Below are 22,342 nucleotides of genomic sequence, written 5' to 3'. Positions count from 1 at the left end.
ACTCTCCAGTAGAATATATTAACCTCGGTGGTCCAGTTTATTCCGCAGAGTCTCTGCAGTGACAGACTGTTAGCCCTCGGAGCTCCTATTGGACCAATGCTGCATTTACTGAGCCGTGGGAAATCCTGCTCTCTGATTGGCTGTCAGGCGTCGGTGACATCTCACGGTTCTGGTCAACCGTCCTAAATCAATGCTCAAGGTAAAAAAAAAAAGCAGGTAACTATAGAAACAGTACTGATGCTGTGCACTATGTTACCATGTTAACTCATTCAAGGACCTTGAAACCCCCTCAAGGATTACAGGAACCACTTCAAGTACCCCTCAAAACCCTCAAGGGCCGATCGAACTTCATCAGTGGCGATTTAAGTCTCCACTGGACCTGTGGTACCTTTCCAAGGACCCTGGAACCCCCTCCATGACTCCAAGATTCTCTTCAAGGACCCTTTTGGAACCCCCCTGAAGAACGCCTGAAACACCTGAAGGTCCATTAATAGCCTGATCGAAGATATCTGGTACCTTCGTGAGGACCCATAAGGACTCCAGGAACATCTTTAAGGACCCCTCAAAACCCCAGCAAGCATCCCTGGAACATCCTCAAGGACTATTGAAACCTTTTTAAGGATCCCTCCTCATGGACAATATGTCTTGTCAGGGACCTCTGGTACCTTCTCAAGGACTACTGAAACCTCTCCCAGGACCCCATTAACCACCTTAAGGACCCCTAGAACCCACGAAACCTCTTCAAGGAGCCCTTGAACCTGGTTCACCTTAAACACAGTCCAGGTCAAGAGTTTAACCTCCGTTCTAATTCGGAGCTCGCGGTGAACTAACCTGCAGGTAACCATAGCAACAGTACTGATGCTTCACGCTCTGTTAGCAGTTAACTAACTAACTAACCTAACGTGGGTTAAACTGACTACCAGCGATACTTTAAAACACGGAGGAGGATTTAAACAAACCTCTTTCTGTTCTTCTTACTTCATCGTTCTGCTTTTTCTCGGCTTACTTCCAGCAGGGTAGATGTAATACTCTGGGGTTAGACTTGTCAGTTCAAACTTTAAATTTGTTATGCCCAAAGAGAAATACGTTTTCAGCGGCCGCATAAAAATAGTCTACTTTTGCGAATCCAGTTTTCTTGTTAGTGTACTAATTTACTTTAACAAAACCTTTTGGTAAAACTTTGGTTTATGGTATCTCTGTGTCTGAGGAGCATGATATGGGTCAGGTATCACGTTGGCACCAGTATTGAAAAAAACTCAAATGGCACTAGCCGCTGAATAGTGTTTTGTATGGCCACTCGATAAACTGCTAAAATATATCAATCGATTACAAAGCTGTCGTCACTGAATGAATGATTCCGCTGCTGTAGGTGCAGTTTGAGAGCTGATGTTTTCCTCCTCACTGTCTCTCTGTTGGAGAACAATGAAGTCATTATTTCACTGATTTGTTTCTTCTGCTCAGTGAACCAGATGCCTGGACGACCTGCAGTGTGTTTCTAATCGTCAGAGCACGTGTCCAGCAGGTCCTTATTACTGTCCTCATGCTGCGTTCAGGGCGCACGGGGAAAGATCCGTACATTGGAGCACTGTTCTGCAAAAAATAGTTCGGCTAAGATTTCAAGTAATAAGATGTTTTTCATGTTATAGTTTTCCTGATCGGTTCACACAGACATGTCCACATTTAAGGGGGAGGTCATGTGACCTGACAACACCACATCCACCACAGATATCAGATTAAAACGAAGATCTCCGGCGCGGTTACGTTTGCCGCTAACTAGCTTACAACTAGCTCAACTAAGTTAGCTTAGCTGGTACATTTTACTGTAGCAATGCTTGTTTTGCACACCACAAATATTTGGAAGCAGATGCTTCGCAGTAGGTAGAGATTACCTATATGCTGTATGACCAAAAGTATGTGGACGCCCCTCTCAATATACTTTTGGTCTGGGTCTGTTTTTCCTGGTTTGGGCCCCTTAATTCCAATGAAGGGAAATCATACAATATTTTAGACCAATGGTTTCCAACCTTTTTGCTTGTGAACCCTAAAAAGCAGTGTCTACTTGTCATCCCTCAGGTCAGGGTGCACATTTTTGAGTTGTGAGCGATTCAACTGGAGGGATTTCCCCTTCCCTTCATCTTAGAGGGCTGAAGACGTAAAAGTTTCCAGTATTTCACAAGAAAAAAAAAAAGCCAGACATTGGAGAAGACAGAAAATTAGGCATAATCTGGGTTTTTCTCTTTTCCTACCCAGGTAATCATCTCGTGATCCCTTAGATTCATCTTGCAACCCCTCGTGAGGGTCCTGACCCCCAGGTTGAGAACCATTGATATAGGCAGTAGTGTTCTTCCAACTTTGTAACGACAGTTTGTGTTTGTCCCTTTGCCGTTTCAACATGACAGTGTCCCCGTGTGCAAAGCAGCTCCATAAAGAAATAGTTTTTCCAGTTTGGTGTGGAGGAACTTGACCGGTCTGCACAGAGTCCTGACCTCAAACCCACCCAACACCTTTGGGAAGAACTGGAACATCGGCTGAGAGCCAGACCTGATCACCAACATCAGTGTTGGACCCATAGACTGTATATAAAGATGGACGACACATCTCCACTTCCTCCCCATAGACTGTAATGAAGAGTCTGCGCAGTAGGGGTTGGAGCCGCGGTGGTCAAGGTCCCGCCCATACAACCGGCCGACTCACTTTTGGGGAGCTGTCATGTCGTCCATCTTTATATACAGACTATGGTTGGACCTCGCTGACGCTCTTGTGGATGGATTTGGAATGAGATATTCAACAGTCACAAGGGCCCTCATACCTTTGGTCATCTAGTGTATCTCTGACTGTTGTATTTGTTTTCTGGTATGTCTCAGCTCATCTTTATGCTCCTAGGCTATGCTTAATGTGAATGTGCAGCGTGCTTGTGAACACTTTCCCTATTCTGGCCTTAAAGTGTTAACACACATGGGCTCTGTCAGGCTCGGGCCGAGTTGCAGACCTCAAACGTGAAATCCCAGTAAATTGTAAATGACATATTTTTGTCACATCTTTGCTCGATTGTCAACGAGGAGATTCCGCCAGAACCAAGAACTCAAGAAAACACATCAGAGAGGTTAAACAGCTCCGGTTCAGTCCAGTAAATCAGTGAATCTTCTCTGATCTCATTCTCTTTCTACAGTGTGTCAGATGGTCCTGATTCCTCACCAGCCCTTGAGAGACTAATCAGTTCCTGTTATGGATTTCAAAGCCATTTTGGCCTATTTACACTTCATACTGAGTACAATCTATACGTTGACAGCAGCAGAAATGAAGGAGGATGTGTGGTATTTATTTCTCTGTGTGGTTCTCCGTCTGCTGTCTCAACCACCTGGAACACAAAGGCATCTGACAGCAATCAGGACGAGGGAAAAATGCATGAAAACAAACACTCTTGTTTGGAGCGCAGGCTTCCTGGCTTTTGTCAAATGCTCCGTTTGAGCGATCCTCTAATGTTCTGCAAGTGCAGATGCTGCAGAGCTAAACATTTAAAATTGGGGGAAGAACAACAGGAGAATACACAGGAGACGACGCGAACAAGATCTTTTGGACAGAGTGCGGAGGAGGAGAACAAAATAAAGACAAAAGGGTCATTTAATATGGCTGATGTGGTTGACTGTAGCAGTGGAAGGACAGCTGGCGAACCGTCCCGGGTAATGTGTCTTCATACGGACACTTCACTGAGCTTCAGCGGGACAGCCAGGCGGGTGAGCGGGTGGATGGATGGATGGGAGGGTGGGTGGATGCAGTGCTGGGTGGCAGGGTGCTGCTGCTGCGACGCCCAGGGGCGCCGACGTGCTGCACAAAGACGGGGAAAAGGGAAAACAGATGTTGACAATCAGGTCTTTTCTTCTCTCTCTGGTTAGTGAGAGGAAGGAAGCAAAATGCACATATTTGGGTAACTTATTGGATTTTGGGGATAAATTGGAGAAACGTGTCGAGGCTCGCTCTGCTGACAGGATCCTGCTGGAGTTTCGCAGCATCAACATGCCGTCAGGAGTTTGTGAACTTTGGACATGAGATGTTTTGACAAGCTTCCTGTTTACGCTGCACACATTTTAAAAATGTTTTTATTGCTATAATAATTCACCAAACTATCGAGATAAAAAAGACAATGTATGAAGGACATACTGTACATGTTGCTGTAGACGTGAGCCTCGTGTTTAATGGAAGCATTTATTTATCAAACTTTTCTCTCCAGCATTTTTACACGTATGCATTTGTATTTGTTAGTAATTAGTATGTAATGAATTTTTCAAAGCTTTATCAACATGGAGCATTTCAGCTTCTCCGTCTGTTTTAAACTTCACTTTTTCCTGCAGTAAAACACTTGCAGAGATTTCAAAAAGGATCTACAAGGCCGGATAATCCCTCTGCAGGGCCACGGGGCCCCATCAACCCCCCACGTTTCGCTCTCTGAATTGTGTTTGTATTAGTTAGTAGTTAGTTTGTGGTAACTTGATTAAGCGCAAATCTATTTAGGAATATGCATCATGTAAACACGATATAAAATGAAAAAATAAAGGCCCTTTAAAGGTAGACTTTAAATCAGGGCCCCTCTGCAAGACCGGGGCCTCCAGAGTATGCAGGTTTCTCATCATTTCCGTTCATCTTGTGCTTTAGCGGTGCATACAGTATAACCAAACACATTTGCAGCTAATTACCACAAACTAATTCCCACAATGAACCACAGCGGACCTGGAGCGTTCGGGCCCCCGAGGGTTTGAGGCCCCAGGACAGTTTTAAACCAGGTCCTGAAAAGGTTTTACTAATGGCTTTTCGATGTCTCAGGAATATATTAAGACATAAATTAATAAATAATAAATGTACCTTTTTAAAAGTGTGTTATAAGTATTGAAATAGCGACTTGTTCTTCCAGTAAGAAATCAGCCCACTCGTATAGAAAAAATGCCAACAAGTATATACACTTGTTGTTATTTGGTTGGTGCATTGGTTTCAAATGCAAAATAGTTTTTGTATGTAATTGCAGATGGCATTTAAAAAGGTATTAAAGTACACAAAACGTGTAGACACCCTGTTTAACAAAACCACCATATTTATGGGCAGTTATCCAAACATTTACATAAAACTAAATTAATCTCATCTTTATCTCCCATCGGCACCTGGAACACAAATGATTCAATTCAAGTTATTTGCACGAAGACTTAAACGAGATTTGAAGTTCACCATCAGTTCTTTATGTTTGTCACTGCAACGGGAACACAGAGTCACTGAAAACGGACAGGCAGGCAGCAGGTGAGTGGAAAACTTTAGTAGAATCAGAAAGAGTCCAAAGAAAGAAAAGAAACATCTGTCCTGATTTCAGTCAACTTTCCTCTTCAAGACAAAACAGTAGATAAAACCCAGAAACACAACGCTGCCTCCTACTGGCAGCATCAGCCTTTTCATTGTGTGACATTTGGATATTTAAACTCCTTGCTCACACATGCAGTCTCCTCATGTGCTGTTTCCTGCTGTATATCGACATCATGCCATTTAGTTATCAAATTCTACACTACTTTAATCTCACCTCTGCAAGATGACAGGCATGTAAAATATGTGACACGACACATATAGTAGTTAAAAAATGTCCTAAATCTGTCAGTTTAGTGCTCACTAGGGTAACATACTGAGTGTTTATCATGTAGGGAGTATTAAATGAGTGACACACAGCAGAAAAAACAAACATCAGCATCTCATTCTTGAAGTTTTTATTTGTTCGTTTTCTGAATGCATGAAATTAAAGTACATGAAGGTGAAGCTGACATACATGTTTAAAATGAAAGACAGTGTTTGCCTCTGTTGCATTAAATAAATGTTAATATTAAATCAATTAATTATTCATTTGTGATTATTAAAAACAGTTAAAAGTTGCACACACTGATAATAGATCATATGCAATATAAGTGTTATATCTCCTGAAATTCACCAATATTTTCACTGAGGAAAATAAATAATTTTGCAATACTTTTTGCATCCCCCCCCCTCGATCCACAGGAACACTTATTTATAATACACTGCCAGTTTATCACAGAAAGGAGAGATGATGCGATGTGGTTAATGCCCAGGCTGCGGCTGCATTTGGTGAAAGAAAGTTTTACATTTAGCACCTTAAGAGCCAGATATGTTTCTCAGCAGTTGGTGGAGACTAAACGAAGCCAAAAGAAGAAGGTATATTGGACTTACATTCGTCAGGTGGACACAAACACCCCAATGGGATGATAATTAGTGTAGTTATTTGCTAATATATTAGCCATCACAACTTTATAAGCTGATGGTTCAGTGTCTTATGTCATTTCTGCCAGTTTAGTGGCTAAATCCTTTCAGGTTAGCTAACCGTTTATTATGTAGTTAAACCAGCTAAGTTCAGGTTAGCTACTGGTTTGTTTTAGTGGCTAAAACTGTTCAGTTAGCTAACAGTTTGTTTTAGTAGCTAAGAAGCTAATATTTCATTTTAGCAGTAAAAAAAAATGTTCCAATCTAGCTAACTAGTATTTAAAGCTGGTAACAGCTTTAAAATTAGACTAACAGCTAATTTGTCATCTTAAGTTTTAAACAATGTACCGGTAATTCAGGCTAGCTAATGGCTTATTCTAGTAGTTTAAACAGTTTAGTTTGTGTTAGCTAACGGTTTAGTTTAGCAGCTTAGCTAAGTTTACGTTAACCAATGATTATTTATTTTATCAGTTAGCTGACGCTTTGTTTTAGTTTCTAAAAAACTGTTCAGTTAGCTAACAGTTTGTTTTAGTAGCTAAGAAGCTAATATTTCATTTTAGCAGTAAAAAAAATGTTCCAATCTAGCTAACTAGTATTTAAAGCTGGTAAAATGTTTAAGTTCAGGTTAGCTAATATTTTTTTAGTTCAGTTAGAAAACAGCTAATTTGTCATCTTAAGTCTTAAACAATGTACCGGTAATTCAGGCTAGCTAATGGCTTATTCTAGTAGTTTAAACAGTTTAGTTTGTGTTAGCTAACGGTTCAGTTTAGCAGCTTAGCTAAGTTTACGTTAACCAATGATTATTTATTTTATCAGTTAGCTGACGCTTTGTTTTAGTTTCTAAAAAACTGTTCAGTTAGCTAACAGTTTGTTTTAGTAGCTAAGAAGCTAATATTTCATTTTAGCAGTAAAAAAAATGTTCCAATCTAGCTAACTAGTATTTAAAGCTGGTAAAACGTTTAAGTTCAGGTTAGCTAATGTTTTTTTAGTTCAGTTAGAAAACAGCTAATTTGTCATCTTAAGTCTTAAACAATGTACGGGTAATTCAGGCTAGCTAATGGCTTATTCTAGTAGTTTAAACAGTTTAGTATGTGTTAGCTAACGGTTCAGTTTAGCAGCTTAGCTAAGTTTGCGTTAACCAATGATTATTTATTTTATTAGTTAGCTGACGCTTTGTTTTAGTTTCTAAAAAAACTGTTCAGTTAGCTAACAGTTTGTTTTAGTAGCTAAGAAGCTAATATTTCATTTTAGCAGTAAAAAAAATGTTCCAATCTAGCTAACTAGTATTTAAAGCTGGTAAAATGTTTAAGTTCAGGTTAGATAATGTTTTTTTTAGTTCAGTTAGAAAACAGCTAATTTGTCATCTTAAGTCTTAAACAATGTACGGGTAATTCAGGCTAGCTAATGGCTTATTCTAGTAGTTTAAACAGTTTAGTATGTGTTAGCTAACGGTTCAGTTTAGCAGCTTAGCTAAGTTTGCATTAACCAATGATTATTTATTTTATCAGTTAGCTGACGCTTTGTTTTAGTTTCTAAAAAACTGTTCAGTTAGCTAACAGTTTGTTTTAGTAGCTAAGAAGCTAATATTTCATTTTAGCAGTAAAAAAAATGTTCCAATCTAGCTAACTAGTATTTAAAGCTGGTAAAACGTTTAAGTTCAGGTTAGCTAATGTTTTTTTTTAGTTCAGTTAGAAAACAGCTAATTTGTCATCTTAAGTCTTAAACAATGTACCGGTAATTCAGGCTAGCTAATGGCTTATTCTAGTAGTTTAAACAGTTTAGTATGTGTTAGCTAACGGTTCAGTTTAGCAGCTTAGCTAGGTTTGCGTTAACCAATGATTATTTATTTTATCAGTTAGCTGACGCTTTGTTTTAGTTTCTAAAAAACTGTTCAGTTAGCTAACAGTTTGTTTTAGTAGCTAAGAAGCTAATATTTCATTTTAGCAGTAAAAAATTTTTCCAATCTAGCTAACTAGTATTTAAAGCTGGTAAAACGTTTAAGTTCAGGTTAGCTAATGTTTGTTTTTTTTAGTTCAGTTAGAAAACAGCTAATTTGTCATCTTAAGTCTTAAACAATGTACCGGTAATTCAGGCTAGCTAATGGCTTATTCTAGTAGTTTAAACAGTTTAGTTTGTGTTAGCTAACGGTTCAGTTTAGCAGTTTAGCTAAGTTTGCGTTAACCAATGGTTATTTATTTTATTAGTTAGCTGACGCTTCGTTTTAGTTTCTAAAAAAAGTTCAGTTAGCTAACGGTTCATTTGTCAGTTTAAACGGTGTAGTTCATTTTAGCTGATAGATCATTTTAGTAGTTTAAACTGTTTAACATTAATTGCTTTGCAGATAACGGTTTAAATTTGATAACTGCTTATTTTACCACCTAAACCCGTTAAATTCAGGTTACCTAGTGCTTACATTTCAGCTTAAACTGTGTTGTTCAGGCTAACGTTAGCTAACGGTTCAGCTTGGCTTCTTGATGAATGAAAACTTCCCTCCCAGTATTTTATTAATTGAGAATTGATCTGAGATTAAACTCATCATTCTGGATATTATTTTAGCCAAATTACAGAAGATTAGGTTATTCCGAATCATTTGATCATTGTCACGCAGAACTCATGTGCACCGAGCTGGTAAAAGTCAATAACAGATCGATAAGATCATTGATCAGTGCATGCAATATAAAAATCACCCAACTTAAGTTGTCCCAAAGGATCTTACACCAGTAACACCTGCTCCTCCAGCTTACTTATACACATTTATCTCACTTTTCCTTGACAAATCACATTATTTGCATTTTAACACAGTCAACACTGGGTTGGGAGAACTTAGCTCAGTTAGCTTAGCTGATTAGTCAACATATTATTTATATCATTTATAAACAAGAACTGTTAGTGATGAAGAAACATATATATATATATATATATATATATATATACACACTTATTTTTAAATGAGATTAATGCTACGCTTTATCTTTAAGCTTCTTGGGCAGCTGTAAACTTCAGTGGCAGACAGGTTTAAAGTTCATACAGTTTGAGGTATAAGCAACTTGATTTCCTGAGGTGACACTTCTGAAACATGTTGGCGCAAAACAACATATTGATGAAATCAAGTTGCCGTCTGTCACTTTATTTTTTTTGTACTTTTTGTGGCTTCAGAGTTCAGCTAAGTTGACCTCTGAAGCACCTTTGGCGTGGTTTGGCGGCTTTGGGAAAACAATGGCTGAAGTGGTTCAGTATGGTTCTTCAGTTGATCACGTGTAGAGAGCCTTACTTTGCAAATCCCCCTTCACCTCCTGGCCTGGTGTACCTTACCCCCCAACAACCCGAACGTCCGTTCATATCTCCGGCTGAATCGCATTCCTCCGTTTGGCCGCCACAATGGGAGAACTGTTTGATGGCGGCTCTGCTCTGGTTCAGGTATTCCCCCTCTGATTAGGAACCTGAGCTTCACAGACCCCCGCCCCCCCTCTCCGCACCTCCCTCTGAGCCCTTTATCACCCCCCTTCCACACACACACACACACTTCGACACAGACAGACAGCGAAATGATCTTACAGGTTAAAGCACAAGTTTGCTGACGTGCGACATGATGGGACGCCGCTGCTTCCGACGAGCCCCGCTGCTTCTACCTGTCCTGGAATAAAGTAAAAAAAAAAAAAACAAAACACGTGTCACCCACATACTGTGAAAACCTCACAGCTCCAGTCTCGGTTTCAAAAGGATCTCATGCTTCTGTTTTGGGTAGAAAACCTTTTAACCACACATTTTCTTATGAAAGCCCTTTTCAAAACCTCAGTGAAGAAAACATTCGGTGGTCAGCGGCGCGTTTACAAATCCAACTGGCTGCGAATGGACCGCTTTTTAATTCATCTACACTCTCAACTGCATTTCCACGAGCATTTTAGAGGAAGGGGTACGCAGAAGGACATCAGATCTTTTTGGGTGGTTGATCCCGTATAAAAGAGCCCCCGCTGTGTGGTGAAGGTGCAAGGATTTTACTGGACAGTAACAGTATATATATATAAATATACACATTATGAATAACATCTTTAACTCTGCTTTAAATTGTCACCTTAGTAATATTAAATTTGGAACAACACTATGACAATGTAAAATATATATATACAGAAATTGAAAAATGAAAACACCACATTTACATAATTTCCCCAATATGCGCACTGACTCGACATGGATTTGTGAAAATGGATCCAGTGGTGAGTAAACAGGAGGCTTAAATGGGTTAAAAAGTGCTCAAATTTAAATTTCAAGATAATTTATAGACAGAAAATCTAGTTTGACTCTCAGACAGCGACGGTGGATGGTGACTAACTACATTCACTCGTCTTGTACTTAAGTACAGTTTTAGGTACTTAAATGTTTCCATGTTATACTGCTTTCAGTTACACCGGTTTCCAATAAAGGACAGAAAGGGATTAAAAGTTGTAACTAGTGACGCTGATGATAACAAATGATTGATTATTAAAGGTGTTTATCCCTCTGCAGTACACACTCGTATTACTCTTAGTAACATGGCGTTTGACCACCTGACAAGAGGTGGCAGAACATCTGGACCAATATTATCAAATTATCGGTCGGATTCAGATGTATTGATTAGAGGCCATGGTTACTTGTTATCCAATAACAAACAACATCTATAATAATACAACAATGACCCCAAAAAATGGCATCTGACTGTAGAGTTAGAACATTTTTATAACTTTCTGACTGTAATAACAAAATTAATTGAAATACAGATGGACGGTTCAGACAGTACTTTCCTTATTAATGACATAACTGACCCATGAAGTCATTTTTATGTTGATTTATTAACATTAATAAAAGCTTTACAAAGGGCCCTTTTATTATAAAGTGCTTCCAAATATTATACTTTTTCTCCAGTGGCATAACACAAGTTACTGCCAGTGTATATAAAGCAGTTAACTAGCTCCATCTGCACCAGCTGCAACATTACAATGCACATGTAATGATAGTCTTATAATATGTAATTATATAACACCAACAGGGGTTCCTGCCTTATGAGTACTTTTATTTGTGATACTTTTTTAAAATATCCCCAGTAACAGTTTTACTTGTAAAGAAGTATTTTATTTTATTTTATTTTTTACTGTTGCTACTTTTTAACTTCTTCCTCAGACAGAAGTGTAAGGCGGAAGTGAAGCGAAAGCAGACTTACTGATGGAGCAGCGCGGTGTTTCTCAGCGTCCACCCTTCGTGGAGCGTGAAGCGTGAGCGGCGCACGGCTGCTCTTCCCCGGGCTTCCACGGGACCCTTCGGTCTGGAGGTATTTATGCCAAAACACACGAGTTTTCTGCTGAAGGAGGGATGGAGGGAGGAGGAGGAGGAGGGGGAGGAAGGATGGAAACCCAAAACAAAACATAGCATGATAGTCTGTAAGCAGTTCCATGTGTCCGGAGGACTGATCGCCCTGTGGTGCCTCCCCCCCCCTCCCCTCCCCTCCCTCTCTCTCTACCTGCCTCTGTCCCACTAAAGTGACCATAAAAAAAGCAGTACAAGTAGTTTGGAGTCAGTTTAACGCGGGCTGCCTCCTCTTCTTCTTCTCCTGTTCCTGCTGCTGCTGCTGCTGCTGATGATGATGATGATGGTGATGATGATGATGATGGTGGTGGTGGTGATGATGGTGATAACGAAGAACAAGTCCTAATTATACCAGAGGAGGGGGGGGGGGAAAGGAGAGAAGGGAGAAGCGACCCGAGGCGCACGGCGATGCGTAAAAGAGGCTCATCATTCTGCTTGGCTGTGTGCGCGCGGTGTGTTTGAGCCTCTGTGTGTGTGAGGGGTGTGTGTTTGAGGGGTGTGTGTGTGTGTGTGAGGGGTGTGTGTGTGTGTGTGTGTGTGTGTTTTCCCTCTCTGAGCAGATGACTGCCGCTCACCTTGCCACGGGGTCTGCATGAGATTGGTTCATTGTCAAGGAGCTTTTTTTTTTTTTTTTTTTTTTTTTTTTTTACCCATGATTCCATATGGTATGGAGCGGGCTACATGTTGCCCAACATGCCAGTGCAAATGTTTTCTCAATTAGGTGTCTTATCTCCGGTGAGCGCGCTCGCATCAGATGAAGCTTGCTGACAGCGTAATGGCAGGGAAAACCACAGAAGGCTCCATCAAATGGCAGCTCTGCTACGACATCTCGGCCAGGACCTGGTGGATGGTAAGTTGGCACAACATTTTTCTTTTTTTTTCTTTTCCTCCCTGCCTTTCTTCAACCAAAAAAGAACAAGCATTCGCCTCCTCCTCCTCCTCTTCCTCTTCCTCTTCCTCCTTCTTCTTGCGGCTGAGCTTTCAGAACCACACGGCAGCTTTGTGTTGTTTTTTTTTTTTTTTTTTTTTTTTTTTTTTTTTTATATATTTCCCAAAAAATTAAAAAAGAGCTCCTGGATTTGTGATCCGCTCGGACTGTTTGTTGGTTTTTTTAATCTGTCGCTGTCTCCGCGGTGTCCCGTCAGCGGACGGGTGCCAGCTCAGGTCTGCAGCCGCGGCCGGAGGAGGGGGCGGGCTCCTCTTGTCACTCTCTCCCGTCTCTTGTTCCACCTAATGAGCAGCAAAACTTCAGTGGAAACACGCAGAAAGTCCCGCTTTGTCTCTGAGAAACACCGAAGCGGAACCTCACGCTCGGCTCCGGAGCTCCGACGCATCACATCGCACCCGGGAGCAGACACCCCTCCACGCCCGTCTCCGCGGCGGTGTCCCGGGACGCGCCGGGGCTCCGGCTGCAGCGCCGGGCCACATTTAGCAGCTTGTCGTGGTCAGCGAGGCCAGCCGACCTTTGACACCCCCGTCACTGCTGTGAGGATGGAGAGGGGAGGGGGGGGGTGAAGTCCGTGCAGGGGAGAAGCTGGCAGACAGACGGGGTTGAGGGGGTTTGGTGACTCCGCTGAGAGACGAGGAGGGGGTCCGGGGAGTTTTGGTGGTTCACAATAGTCTATTGTGGCCGGCTCGTCCAAATGAGCCAGAGAGATGAAAGAGCTGGGAGTTCGTTAGAGGACAGCTCATTATTACTGTCACCGGTTCACATTTAACTCTGCGCGTCCAGGCTCGGCCCGGCACGGCTCGGCTCGGCCGGGACCGGGACCGGTGCGGTGAGTTTTGGTGGACGGACGCTGCAGGTTCCTCTCCTCCAGCCTGAATAAAAAAGAGACAAAGGCGGCTTTATCCTCTCCGTAACAGGACCGTGAACTTTGTGAATTCCTTTCGGCCCCCAAACACACACACACACACACACACACACACACACACACACACACACACACTTTAACCATCCAGCCCAGCAGCAGCAGCAGGACTGCGGCCGGCGGCCCGTGCATGCTCTTCCTCTCTGCCGGTCACCATGGCCGTCTGCTCCGGGTCCGAGGAGTGTGTGTGTGTGTGTGTGTGTGTGTGAATGAGACACTGGTGTTTGGTGATTTTAATTTCTTTATTTCTTTTTAATGATATCTGCAGTTTTAGGCAGAAACGTTTGTGCTGCTGTTTGGGTAAAAAACAAGATTTTATGGTTGAGTGAAATTTCACAGTGACAGTGTGTCTTTTTTTTTTTTTTTTTTTTAATTAATTTGAGCCCCAAATAATGTAATTATTAATTAACACATTAATAATAATGTGCGACTTTGTTGCTGTTGTTAACTTCACATAATGAAACAGGACATTAATCAGATCAGGCTGCTGCTGATTTCAGCTTCACAAGTTTTTACTTTCAGCTGGTAAATCTGCTTTTAAATTTGACATTAAATGCGCTACAATTCATAGATTTATACTCTTTATGTTTAATAGGTGTTACTCTGATATGGGAGTAAATATGAGTTTCAAAATATCCCTTTGATCTGACTGCATTTCTATTGTTCAGGTTATTTGTACTTCTTAATTTGTGTTTCATGCGTAGACTTGACAAAATTACAGACTTTCTTAATGAAAATACAAAAAATAATGTTGTACTGCTGCAGCAGAAATCACTCTAATATTGAAAATACAATCAGATTTAAGGAAATATGACAGTAAAATTAATATTTTTCCGGACGTAAAAGCTGAAATCTTAATTTCCTTTCAAATGATTTCAGTGAGTTGCTTTAGTTATTTGCTGGCTTTATTTTTCATGCACAGTGGCATCTGTATCCTGCAGGCTCCACCAGGGATCTGCACAATAAAAATCCTTTTATTTGGTTAGTCTCAGACTAAATAAAAATAATCAAACGTTTTATCAGTGACATATAAACACGTTCCAGTCAGTTTTGTATATTTCACTGAGATGTCGCCGGTGCTGGTGTGCTAAACGATCACGGCCGGGTCATTAGTCGGACATAAATCCGTCCGGCTTCAGCATCAGAGTCCGAGGCAGCAGAAAAGGTTAACGTGGCTGAAAGCACAAAGAGGATTATCTGCTTCAAATAAAGCAGCTGTGATGATTCCAGATGATTTCTGTCGGCTCATTTCTGGGAAACAAGCTTTTAATTTAGTGTTTTAATGGGTTTTACTTCTTTAATCTCATTGATATTTAAATATGTTTTAATTCCACAAACTGCGGTGAAAACTGCTGTTTGATAATTAAATTTGCTGTCCTCAGTTAGTGTATTGATATTGATATTAATGGTGCCAAATGGAAGCAGTTTTGTCAAAGGAATCTTTTAAATTCAGGCTCAATCATGAAAAATACTAAATAATATTTCATGGCTCATTAAAAACAAGTACGTCATTTATAAAGTATTTCATTCTGTCCGGCATTTAAATTTTCACACTATTTGCATCATAACTTAATAATTATTTTGAAAAGCTCCTGAAATCCAACATTTGTATCTACAAAAAAAATATAAAACCAAGCATTAATGTATGTTTTATTGCATCCGCATGAATTTATATAGATAAATGTTTTCTCGAAATACACGTTTTCTTAATTCCTTTCTCCTCTTTCTGCATTTCTTCAGTTAATACCAACAACTCCTAACATTTCCATTTAACTCCCTCAATGTTTTCCTGCCTCTCTGCTTCACTACACATCCAGTTCAATTATATTAGAATTAAACACATTATAATCGCAGCTGAATCATTGCCAGTTTGTATATATTGCTCCTGAATTTTCACAGTAAATGGCTGTGAAACCAGCCCGCACACTGACGACTCGTCTGCAGCCGAACCACAGTAAACACACTCCAGTGTAATCAGATCTTATTAATATTAACATTTAATGCAGCGGCGTGAAGCTAGAGAGCCAAACAGGCCGACTTCAAAACAGCAAACAACAACTAGAAGAGGAGGACAAACGTTTCGAAGGTGCAGGAAAGAATATAATCTGCGTTCCTCAGCTGGGTCAGGACCCTGTGTGAGGGAGACCTGTAAGCCTGATTCAATTACATTTGTTTAATGTGATTTTTAAATAAAAAAAAAAGAAGCTTAAACAGGTTTAAATCAGATGAGAAGCGGCATGTGATGCATTCGGAGTTCCTCTGTGCCAAACAGAAGACGAATTCACTTTAAAACCTGATGACTCGTAATGTGGAAAAATTCAAAAGACAAACAAGGAAACCAACTGATGTTAGAGGAGAGACGCTTCTAATGAACCCTGCTGTCGGTGATCCGTGTGTGTGTGTGTGTGTGTGTGTGTGTGTGTGTGTTAATGTGCACAGTGTTCGTTCACCACAGGGGTTAACGGGATTTCTGCCACACACACACACACTTTCCCTCTTGATATATACATATCCGGCCAGTGTGTTCTTGTGTGTGAAGTTGCCTTTGCACATAGTAGTAACCAGCTCCATTTGGAAATGAAAGCTAAATCATTGCTGTAGTGCTGAGCTTATCATCTCAGCTTTGTAATTTGTTATATATATATATATATATTTCAAACAGCCATTTATGTCTATTTTCTGTTCAGTCTTAATTTTATATTTTATTTCCCTCAACGACTTTATAATATACAGGAATTTGTTTTTCTGACACCGTTAAAAATGATTTGTTATAATTAAACACCCCAAATAGCCCAGTAATCAGGTGTCTTGATTGCTGAGGATGAAAATAAAGACAGACAGACTGAGCAGCAGGACTGGAGGAACTAAAGAAATGTCGGTAAATTGCTCGGGAACCAGGAGGTGGAGAGGATCCTCGCACTGACTGTCCGTCACTTTGTTGTTTGTGCTGTGTGTTAAACGGGCGACACTCTGCTAAGTGGGGGACGGTACACCATGTGTGGTGGTAATGAACATTTTATCCGAGGAGGAGGAGGAGGAGGAGGAGGAGGAGGAGGAAGAATGTGTTTTACGCTGCCTTCAAATGGAGCTCGTCACTTTGACTTTTTGGACGGGAACTACATACAAGTACACAATGTGTTTCTCAGCTTCCTGATAGTATTGGTTGTTTGTTGAAACACTAGCTGTGTTTACATTTACCTGACAAGCGACCTCATGTGAATTATGACTGTTGTTTCTCAGAAGCAAAGCGTGACATTATAGCACCACAGAGGGAGGAGGGAGGGAGGACTCACGGGTCAGCAAACGGTCTGTCTTTCACACCAGAGACCGACTTTCATTTCAGTCAGCGCTGCTTTCTTTTAACCATGACCACCGTCTTTCTCTTCACATTTACCAAGTAGCTTGTGTTGCCTTGACTTAACCACATTTATTGTTGTTTAGTTTGGAGGACTTGTTACAAGCATTTAAAGTTGGAAACAAAGATAGGGTTTGCTGTCTAGTCTACCTCTTGTAAGTACAGGACAGGGAAAGAGTCACCTACAGAACTAAATAATATAATGAAAAGAAACATTAAAATATGACAAAGATTAGCTGATTGATCTGTTAGTTAGTGGACAGAAATCAGATTTATATCGATTTAATCGATTATGAAAAGTAGGAAGTTGTAGCGTGTAGGTTATAGCTTCAGAAAGGTTAAGTTTAGGATGCGTGTTTTAGGTTTTTTGGCTGCTGATCAGAATATAAAATCTCAACATAAAACCGTTGTGAGAAAGTTATAATGGTCAGAATTATTCCTCGTCGCACTCGTGTATCTGAGCATCCCCCCCCCCCCCCGATGTGTTTGGATGTGTGGTCAGAGCTGGAGGTGAGCAGAGGCGACACTCGGCTCTGTGAAGCGGTGGATCGTAGCGGACTGACGGCGGCTCGGCTCGGCTCTGTGTTTGTGGTCTGTGTGAGGTCCAGTTCATTAGCCAGACTCTCCGAGGAGGGTCGGGCTGCTGCGTGAGTCTGACAGACACCGAGTTTAAAAATGAACATTAATGAGCTCGGTGGAGGAAAAACCGAGCGGAGCACAGCAGAAATCAGCAGAGGAGACGCAGAGGGGGGAAGATTACACCTTTTAAAGTCTGAAAACACAAGTTCAGATCCATTTCAGGACAAGAATCCTACCAAGGTGGCAAACTGAACGCAGATGGTTCAAAATCGTCAGTCAAGGATTTTCATTGTACACAGAGCGAAACAGGAAAACAGCATGCAGGCTGCGAGGTTTCACAAACCCAGTCTTCTCGCAAAATGACTTAAACTGTGGAAATATAGAAGAGTGGCGCTAAAGGAGGGCAGGGCAGCGCGATGCCATACCATTTATACAGAGGAAGCTTCCCCTTTTACGTCTTTGGGTGTATTCAAGCAGACGCTAATTCACCTCACCGAGAAGTACTGCATCATGCTACAGTCCAGCGCACCTGCAGAGCAGCCGTCCCAGACTAAGCTCCAATACGTGTCAAGTCTTCCGTTTTACCTGTGACACTGAGTCTACACAGGAAGTGTAGCGCGCTCCGCCTGTGTTTACACAGGGTGCGTTCAGGCACGGTATTGGGTGAGGTGAACCGCGTGTTTGGCAGCGCTCAGAGCCCAACACGCAATCACTGCAGTTAGGAAGAAAATACGTTTCCGCACGTAAAGCGTGAATAAAACTGGAGCTGTCACGCGGCCTGCGTAGACGGCTGTGTTGATTTAAAAATAGAAACGAATCTGTCCCGGCAGATGTGCGTGAGACGGACTGTGCAGACACGCAGGAAGACTCGCGAGGAAGGGCCTTCACCGTCGTACAACTTTCTCATGATTCTTGTCAGTGTCTGTTTAAACTCTAATACACCCAAAGATGTAGAAGGGATCGCTACCACTGTAAGGCAATATCATCGAATGGTGTTTTCCATCATATGCACTGATAAACATACATCAGTAATGACTAGTACTGTAAAATAACATAAGTAGTAATTTAATAATTGGTCAACAAAGTTGGACGACTTCAGCTCAGCTCGGAGACTTTTAGTTTGAATCTCAGCTGTAATGTTTCATGTTTTCTTTAGAGCTGGTTCAGCTGGTGTCCTGCTGTATTTAAAGGACTGCAGTCCGTCCTGTAGCCAGCTGGGTTTAGTTGACAGCCAGAGCTCAAACCTGTCGACCCCACATGACTGTAGAGATGCTGTGTGCAGTTACAGTTAAATAGCTCCAACGCTAACTGCTGAAAACCCCCACAGTGTCTTCTTTCTCCGACATGCGAGTCAGACAGACTTGGAGTTGATGGAAGGTGGATCTTTTCTCTTTTGATGGAGCTAGGCTAGCAGTTTCCCCCTGCTTCCAGTCTTTGTGCTAAGCTAGGCTAAACATTCCCTCGACCTGTCTCTGTACTGGACACAGAGATGAAGCTGATTTGGAAAAAGTCGGGCTGTGCCTTTTTTTAATAAAAAGACGTGACTGTTGCTGTTACTCATAGTTTGTCAGCTGATGGGAATGACTCACGTTTTCACACTAATTTTACCTTTTCAGCACCGAGTCCACACCGAGACGACACAGGAAGGTTATATGTTCCCAAGTGTGTGTGTGTGTGTGTGTGTGTGTGTGTTACAAAGGGAGTGTCATATTGTGCGGAAGATGTTTCCAATTTGGAGACGGCCATGAGCGGGGTAGAGATGATTAGAGAGGAGGAAATTGGGGGATTAGAATTGTCTGCTTGAACTTCCTGAGCACGGCATGCTCGCTTGCATCTCTCTCTCTCTCTCTCTCTCTCTCTCTCTCTCTCTCTGTCCATTGGTCCTGGCAGTCTCTCGTCCTCCTGTGGTCATCCCGTGGTGTGGAAAGTGTGAGGACACATTGAGTCCTCGAGCTCCCGGTGTGCCTCAGGCTGTCACCGACCAACGGACATGACTCACTCCTCTGCTCACCTTTTACCTTTCCTGCCATCTTCCCTTTCCATTCCTGCTTCCTTTCCTTTCTTTTAATTATCTTTCCTTCTGTTCCTGCACCTTTTGTGGTTCCTTTCCTTTTCCTTCATCTTTACTTTTATCTTTTCTTTCATCTTTTTGTTCCTTTCCCTTCACTTCATCTTTACTTTCCATTTTTTAATCTCTCTTTACTTTCCCACCTTCTTTCCTTTCATTTCTCTTTGAACTGTCTTTTCCTTTTCTTATCTTTCCTTTCGTTTGCTTTTCCTTCCATTTCCTGCGTAGTCGAATTCATTCATGAAGTATTTAAACAAACATGTTAATTGCAAATAACAAACTAATTAAACTGCACACATCCCAGTGGGACGGTTTTGTGTTTATGAACCAAACAGGACTTTACTGTGATGATAAAAAACAGAATCAGTCCAGCATTTGTCAGGTTTAACTTTTACTTTCTGTATTAAAATTTTAGTTCTTTGAGACATTTCAGGATTGGACAGAAGAAACCGATGTAAGTGTTGGTTTCTGCTTATGTTTTCTGTAAAAATCAGTGGAGTGTGTTAAAGTCCGGTGCAGCACGATGACCCGACCAGGTGCTCTGAGCTGTGATTCTGCCTCTAATGCCGAACAGAGCGGGCGGCTCTGCAGCGTCTCTTTGTCTTTTTTTTTTTTTTTTGGTCCAATAAGCGAGCAGAGGCCCGGGGCTGTAATATCCGCTGCTGTGCTGCTGGACTTAGGGAGGGAAAGCTGAGCCCGAGGCGACTGAAGGGAAACCCAGACGACCTGAGCGAGAGCCGAGCGCCAACGCGGCCTTAAAGGAAGAATCTGTCTTTTTATTTCTTACAGTCAGGGTCTTAGTTTTGTGGTCTAAGGCGAAGCATTGACATTATGACCCAAACTGTCCACCTAAAAGTCACCGCTGTATTTCAAAGATGTATTACATGAGGTCCAACACTGATGCTGGCGATCAGGTCTGGCTCACAGCTGGTGTTCCAGTTCTTCCCAAAGGTGTTGGGTGGGGTTGAGGTCAGGACTCTGTGCAGTTCCTCCACACCAAACTGGGAAAACCATGTCTTTATGGAGCTGCTTTGAGCGCGTTGACACAAAGTAGTAAAATATATTTGTATGGTGCAGCATTAAGGGGCCGGTATACCGTCAGAACTGCTCGTCGTTGGATTAGGGGCGAGCTGTGTCCGACCATCTGACGTTCACGCCCACCTCGCCCTGCGGTTGGTCGGCTGTGTGGAGGTGAGGAAGGAGCCAGAGTTTGAACTTCTCTCTCAGCTCTCTGTTTATTCTCGACACAACTATTTCTGTCTCTTTTCATGTGAACAACTGAGGTCGACACTAAGAATGTCCTCCAGAAGAGACTGTGTGATCTTGTGCTCCGTTACCTCCATATTTAAATGACGTCGTGCCCCCCTTCTCTGTGATGGCCACCCCGCCTTCGAGTGTGGCTGTTCGCAGCCACTATAAGCGCTTTTGACAACACGTCGCACGACCTAGTTCTGATATATATACCCCGGCCCTAAAGAGTCCCCTTCATTGGATCTAAATATGTGGACGGGGGTGTTGAGTGCCGTCTCGACTCTACTGGAACCTTTTGATGGAGCTAGGCTAGCAGTTTCCCTCTGCTTCCATTCTTTGTGCTAAGCTAGGCTAAACACAGACATGAAACTGATATCCATTTTCTCATCCTCAAGCACTCGTTTCAGGGCTGCACAAAATGTCGGGCTGTAACTTTATTTGTAATATAATATTTTCTATATAAACGTGGGCTCTAAAGTAAACCTGAATGAAGCGGCGAGCAGGTGACTGCTGAGCGGTGAAGATCTGTGCAGCTGCATCAGTAGAGCAGTTTTTATTTCCTGCTGGCGGGGTTGGCAGCAGCTTCGCTCTCTGGCTGCTGAACAGCAGAGATGGAGGAAGGGCTGAAGGAGCTTTGTGTGAGAAAACAGACAAACTGGTCTGGAGTCGGTCCAGGCGGTTAAGGAGGGGCAGGAACGACGCTGAATTCGACTGATTGCTGCCTGTGAGAGACGGAGTACCCAACCAGCACTGTGCCTTATTTACCGGAGGACTGATTCTGATCATAGCCGCCGCGTTGGCTTCGTTTTTTATTAAGTGCACAGGAGCAGAGACCCAACGCAACACAAATATGTGTCCAAATACTCAGACTGCAGCGTAAAGAGAGAAGTTTTACAGCAGACGAATGTTGTTTAAATATAATACGAGCTATATTGTAGCATCAGACAGCTCAAGCCTGCAGACTCAGTCGTGTGAGGGTTAAAAATACATTTACATACATTTCGGTTCAGTTATTTTAAACGGCAGTTCGGCGTGACGTGAGGTGTCCCCGTTTTTTGGTTTTCTGGCACTGTCGTATTATTAACCACCGAGTCGGACATCGTGAAGCTTTTAGAAAGATCTGAGCTTTTACAAGTCTGAAACTTGTAATTACAGCTGCATCGCCAATATTACGGCAATTTTGTCTTTATTTCATAAAGATAGGAATTTGATCTAATGTTGAACGGTGTCAACGTGTTTTGCAGGGCATGATGGGATATGTGGTTGTTGTAGAGAGTGTAAGATTTCACTGATTGAGGAGAATCCAGTGCAGTAGACAGGATTTTAAAAATACTCATGGAGGGGGTCATGACCCCCCAGTCCATTTAGACCAGATACCAATAATAATGTTTTAATTATAATAATGTTTTTATTTGGGAATTATTTGGGTTTTCATAGTTTATTTACCGCTTTTTTTTTTTTTGCTTGACCTAAAAGTAGTCAAATTTAAATATATTCAGTCCCCCGAGGTCCCCCCTTAATTTCCCAGAATAGATCCAGAGGAAATATTAAAAAATATCAGAAAACAATCAGAGAGACGGCGTATTTTTATTTATTTTATTTTAGGAGGTTTTGAGAAGCATTTTGATTCGACAGATG

At 41.8% G+C, this 22,342-nt stretch overlaps 1 protein-coding gene and 1 long non-coding RNA gene across 7 annotated transcripts in view; one reads left to right on the top strand and one right to left on the bottom strand.

Annotated features, from left to right (window-relative positions):
* Nucleotides 1-2,655: 2,655 nt before the first annotated feature.
* On the bottom strand, nucleotides 2,656-11,572 carry LOC122877428. The gene is made up of 3 exons (XR_006378242.1): nucleotides 11,438-11,572; nucleotides 9,799-9,877; nucleotides 2,656-3,825 (listed from the first exon to the last, which is right to left on the bottom strand). It is a non-coding gene; the product is annotated as an uncharacterized LOC122877428 (long non-coding RNA).
* A 738-nt stretch (nucleotides 11,573-12,310) lies between these two features.
* nfia (nuclear factor I/A) overlaps nucleotides 12,311-22,342 on the top strand; it is a 204,408-nt gene continuing 194,376 nt past the window's right edge. For all 6 annotated transcript variants that reach the window (XM_044198953.1, XM_044198948.1, XM_044198952.1 and 3 more), the window contains exon 1: nucleotides 12,311-12,430. In XM_044198953.1, the coding sequence (XP_044054888.1) occupies nucleotides 12,335-12,430 (96 nt within the window). In that variant the 5' untranslated portion in view covers nucleotides 12,311-12,334. The remainder of the gene's footprint in view (nucleotides 12,431-22,342) is intronic.

Source organism: Siniperca chuatsi, linkage group LG6 (genome assembly GCF_020085105.1).
Source record: "Siniperca chuatsi isolate FFG_IHB_CAS linkage group LG6, ASM2008510v1, whole genome shotgun sequence".
Lineage (NCBI taxonomy): Eukaryota > Metazoa > Chordata > Actinopteri > Centrarchiformes > Sinipercidae > Siniperca > Siniperca chuatsi.
Note: the sequence above shows the minus strand (reverse complement) of the source record. Positions and strands in the feature narration are given on the sequence as shown.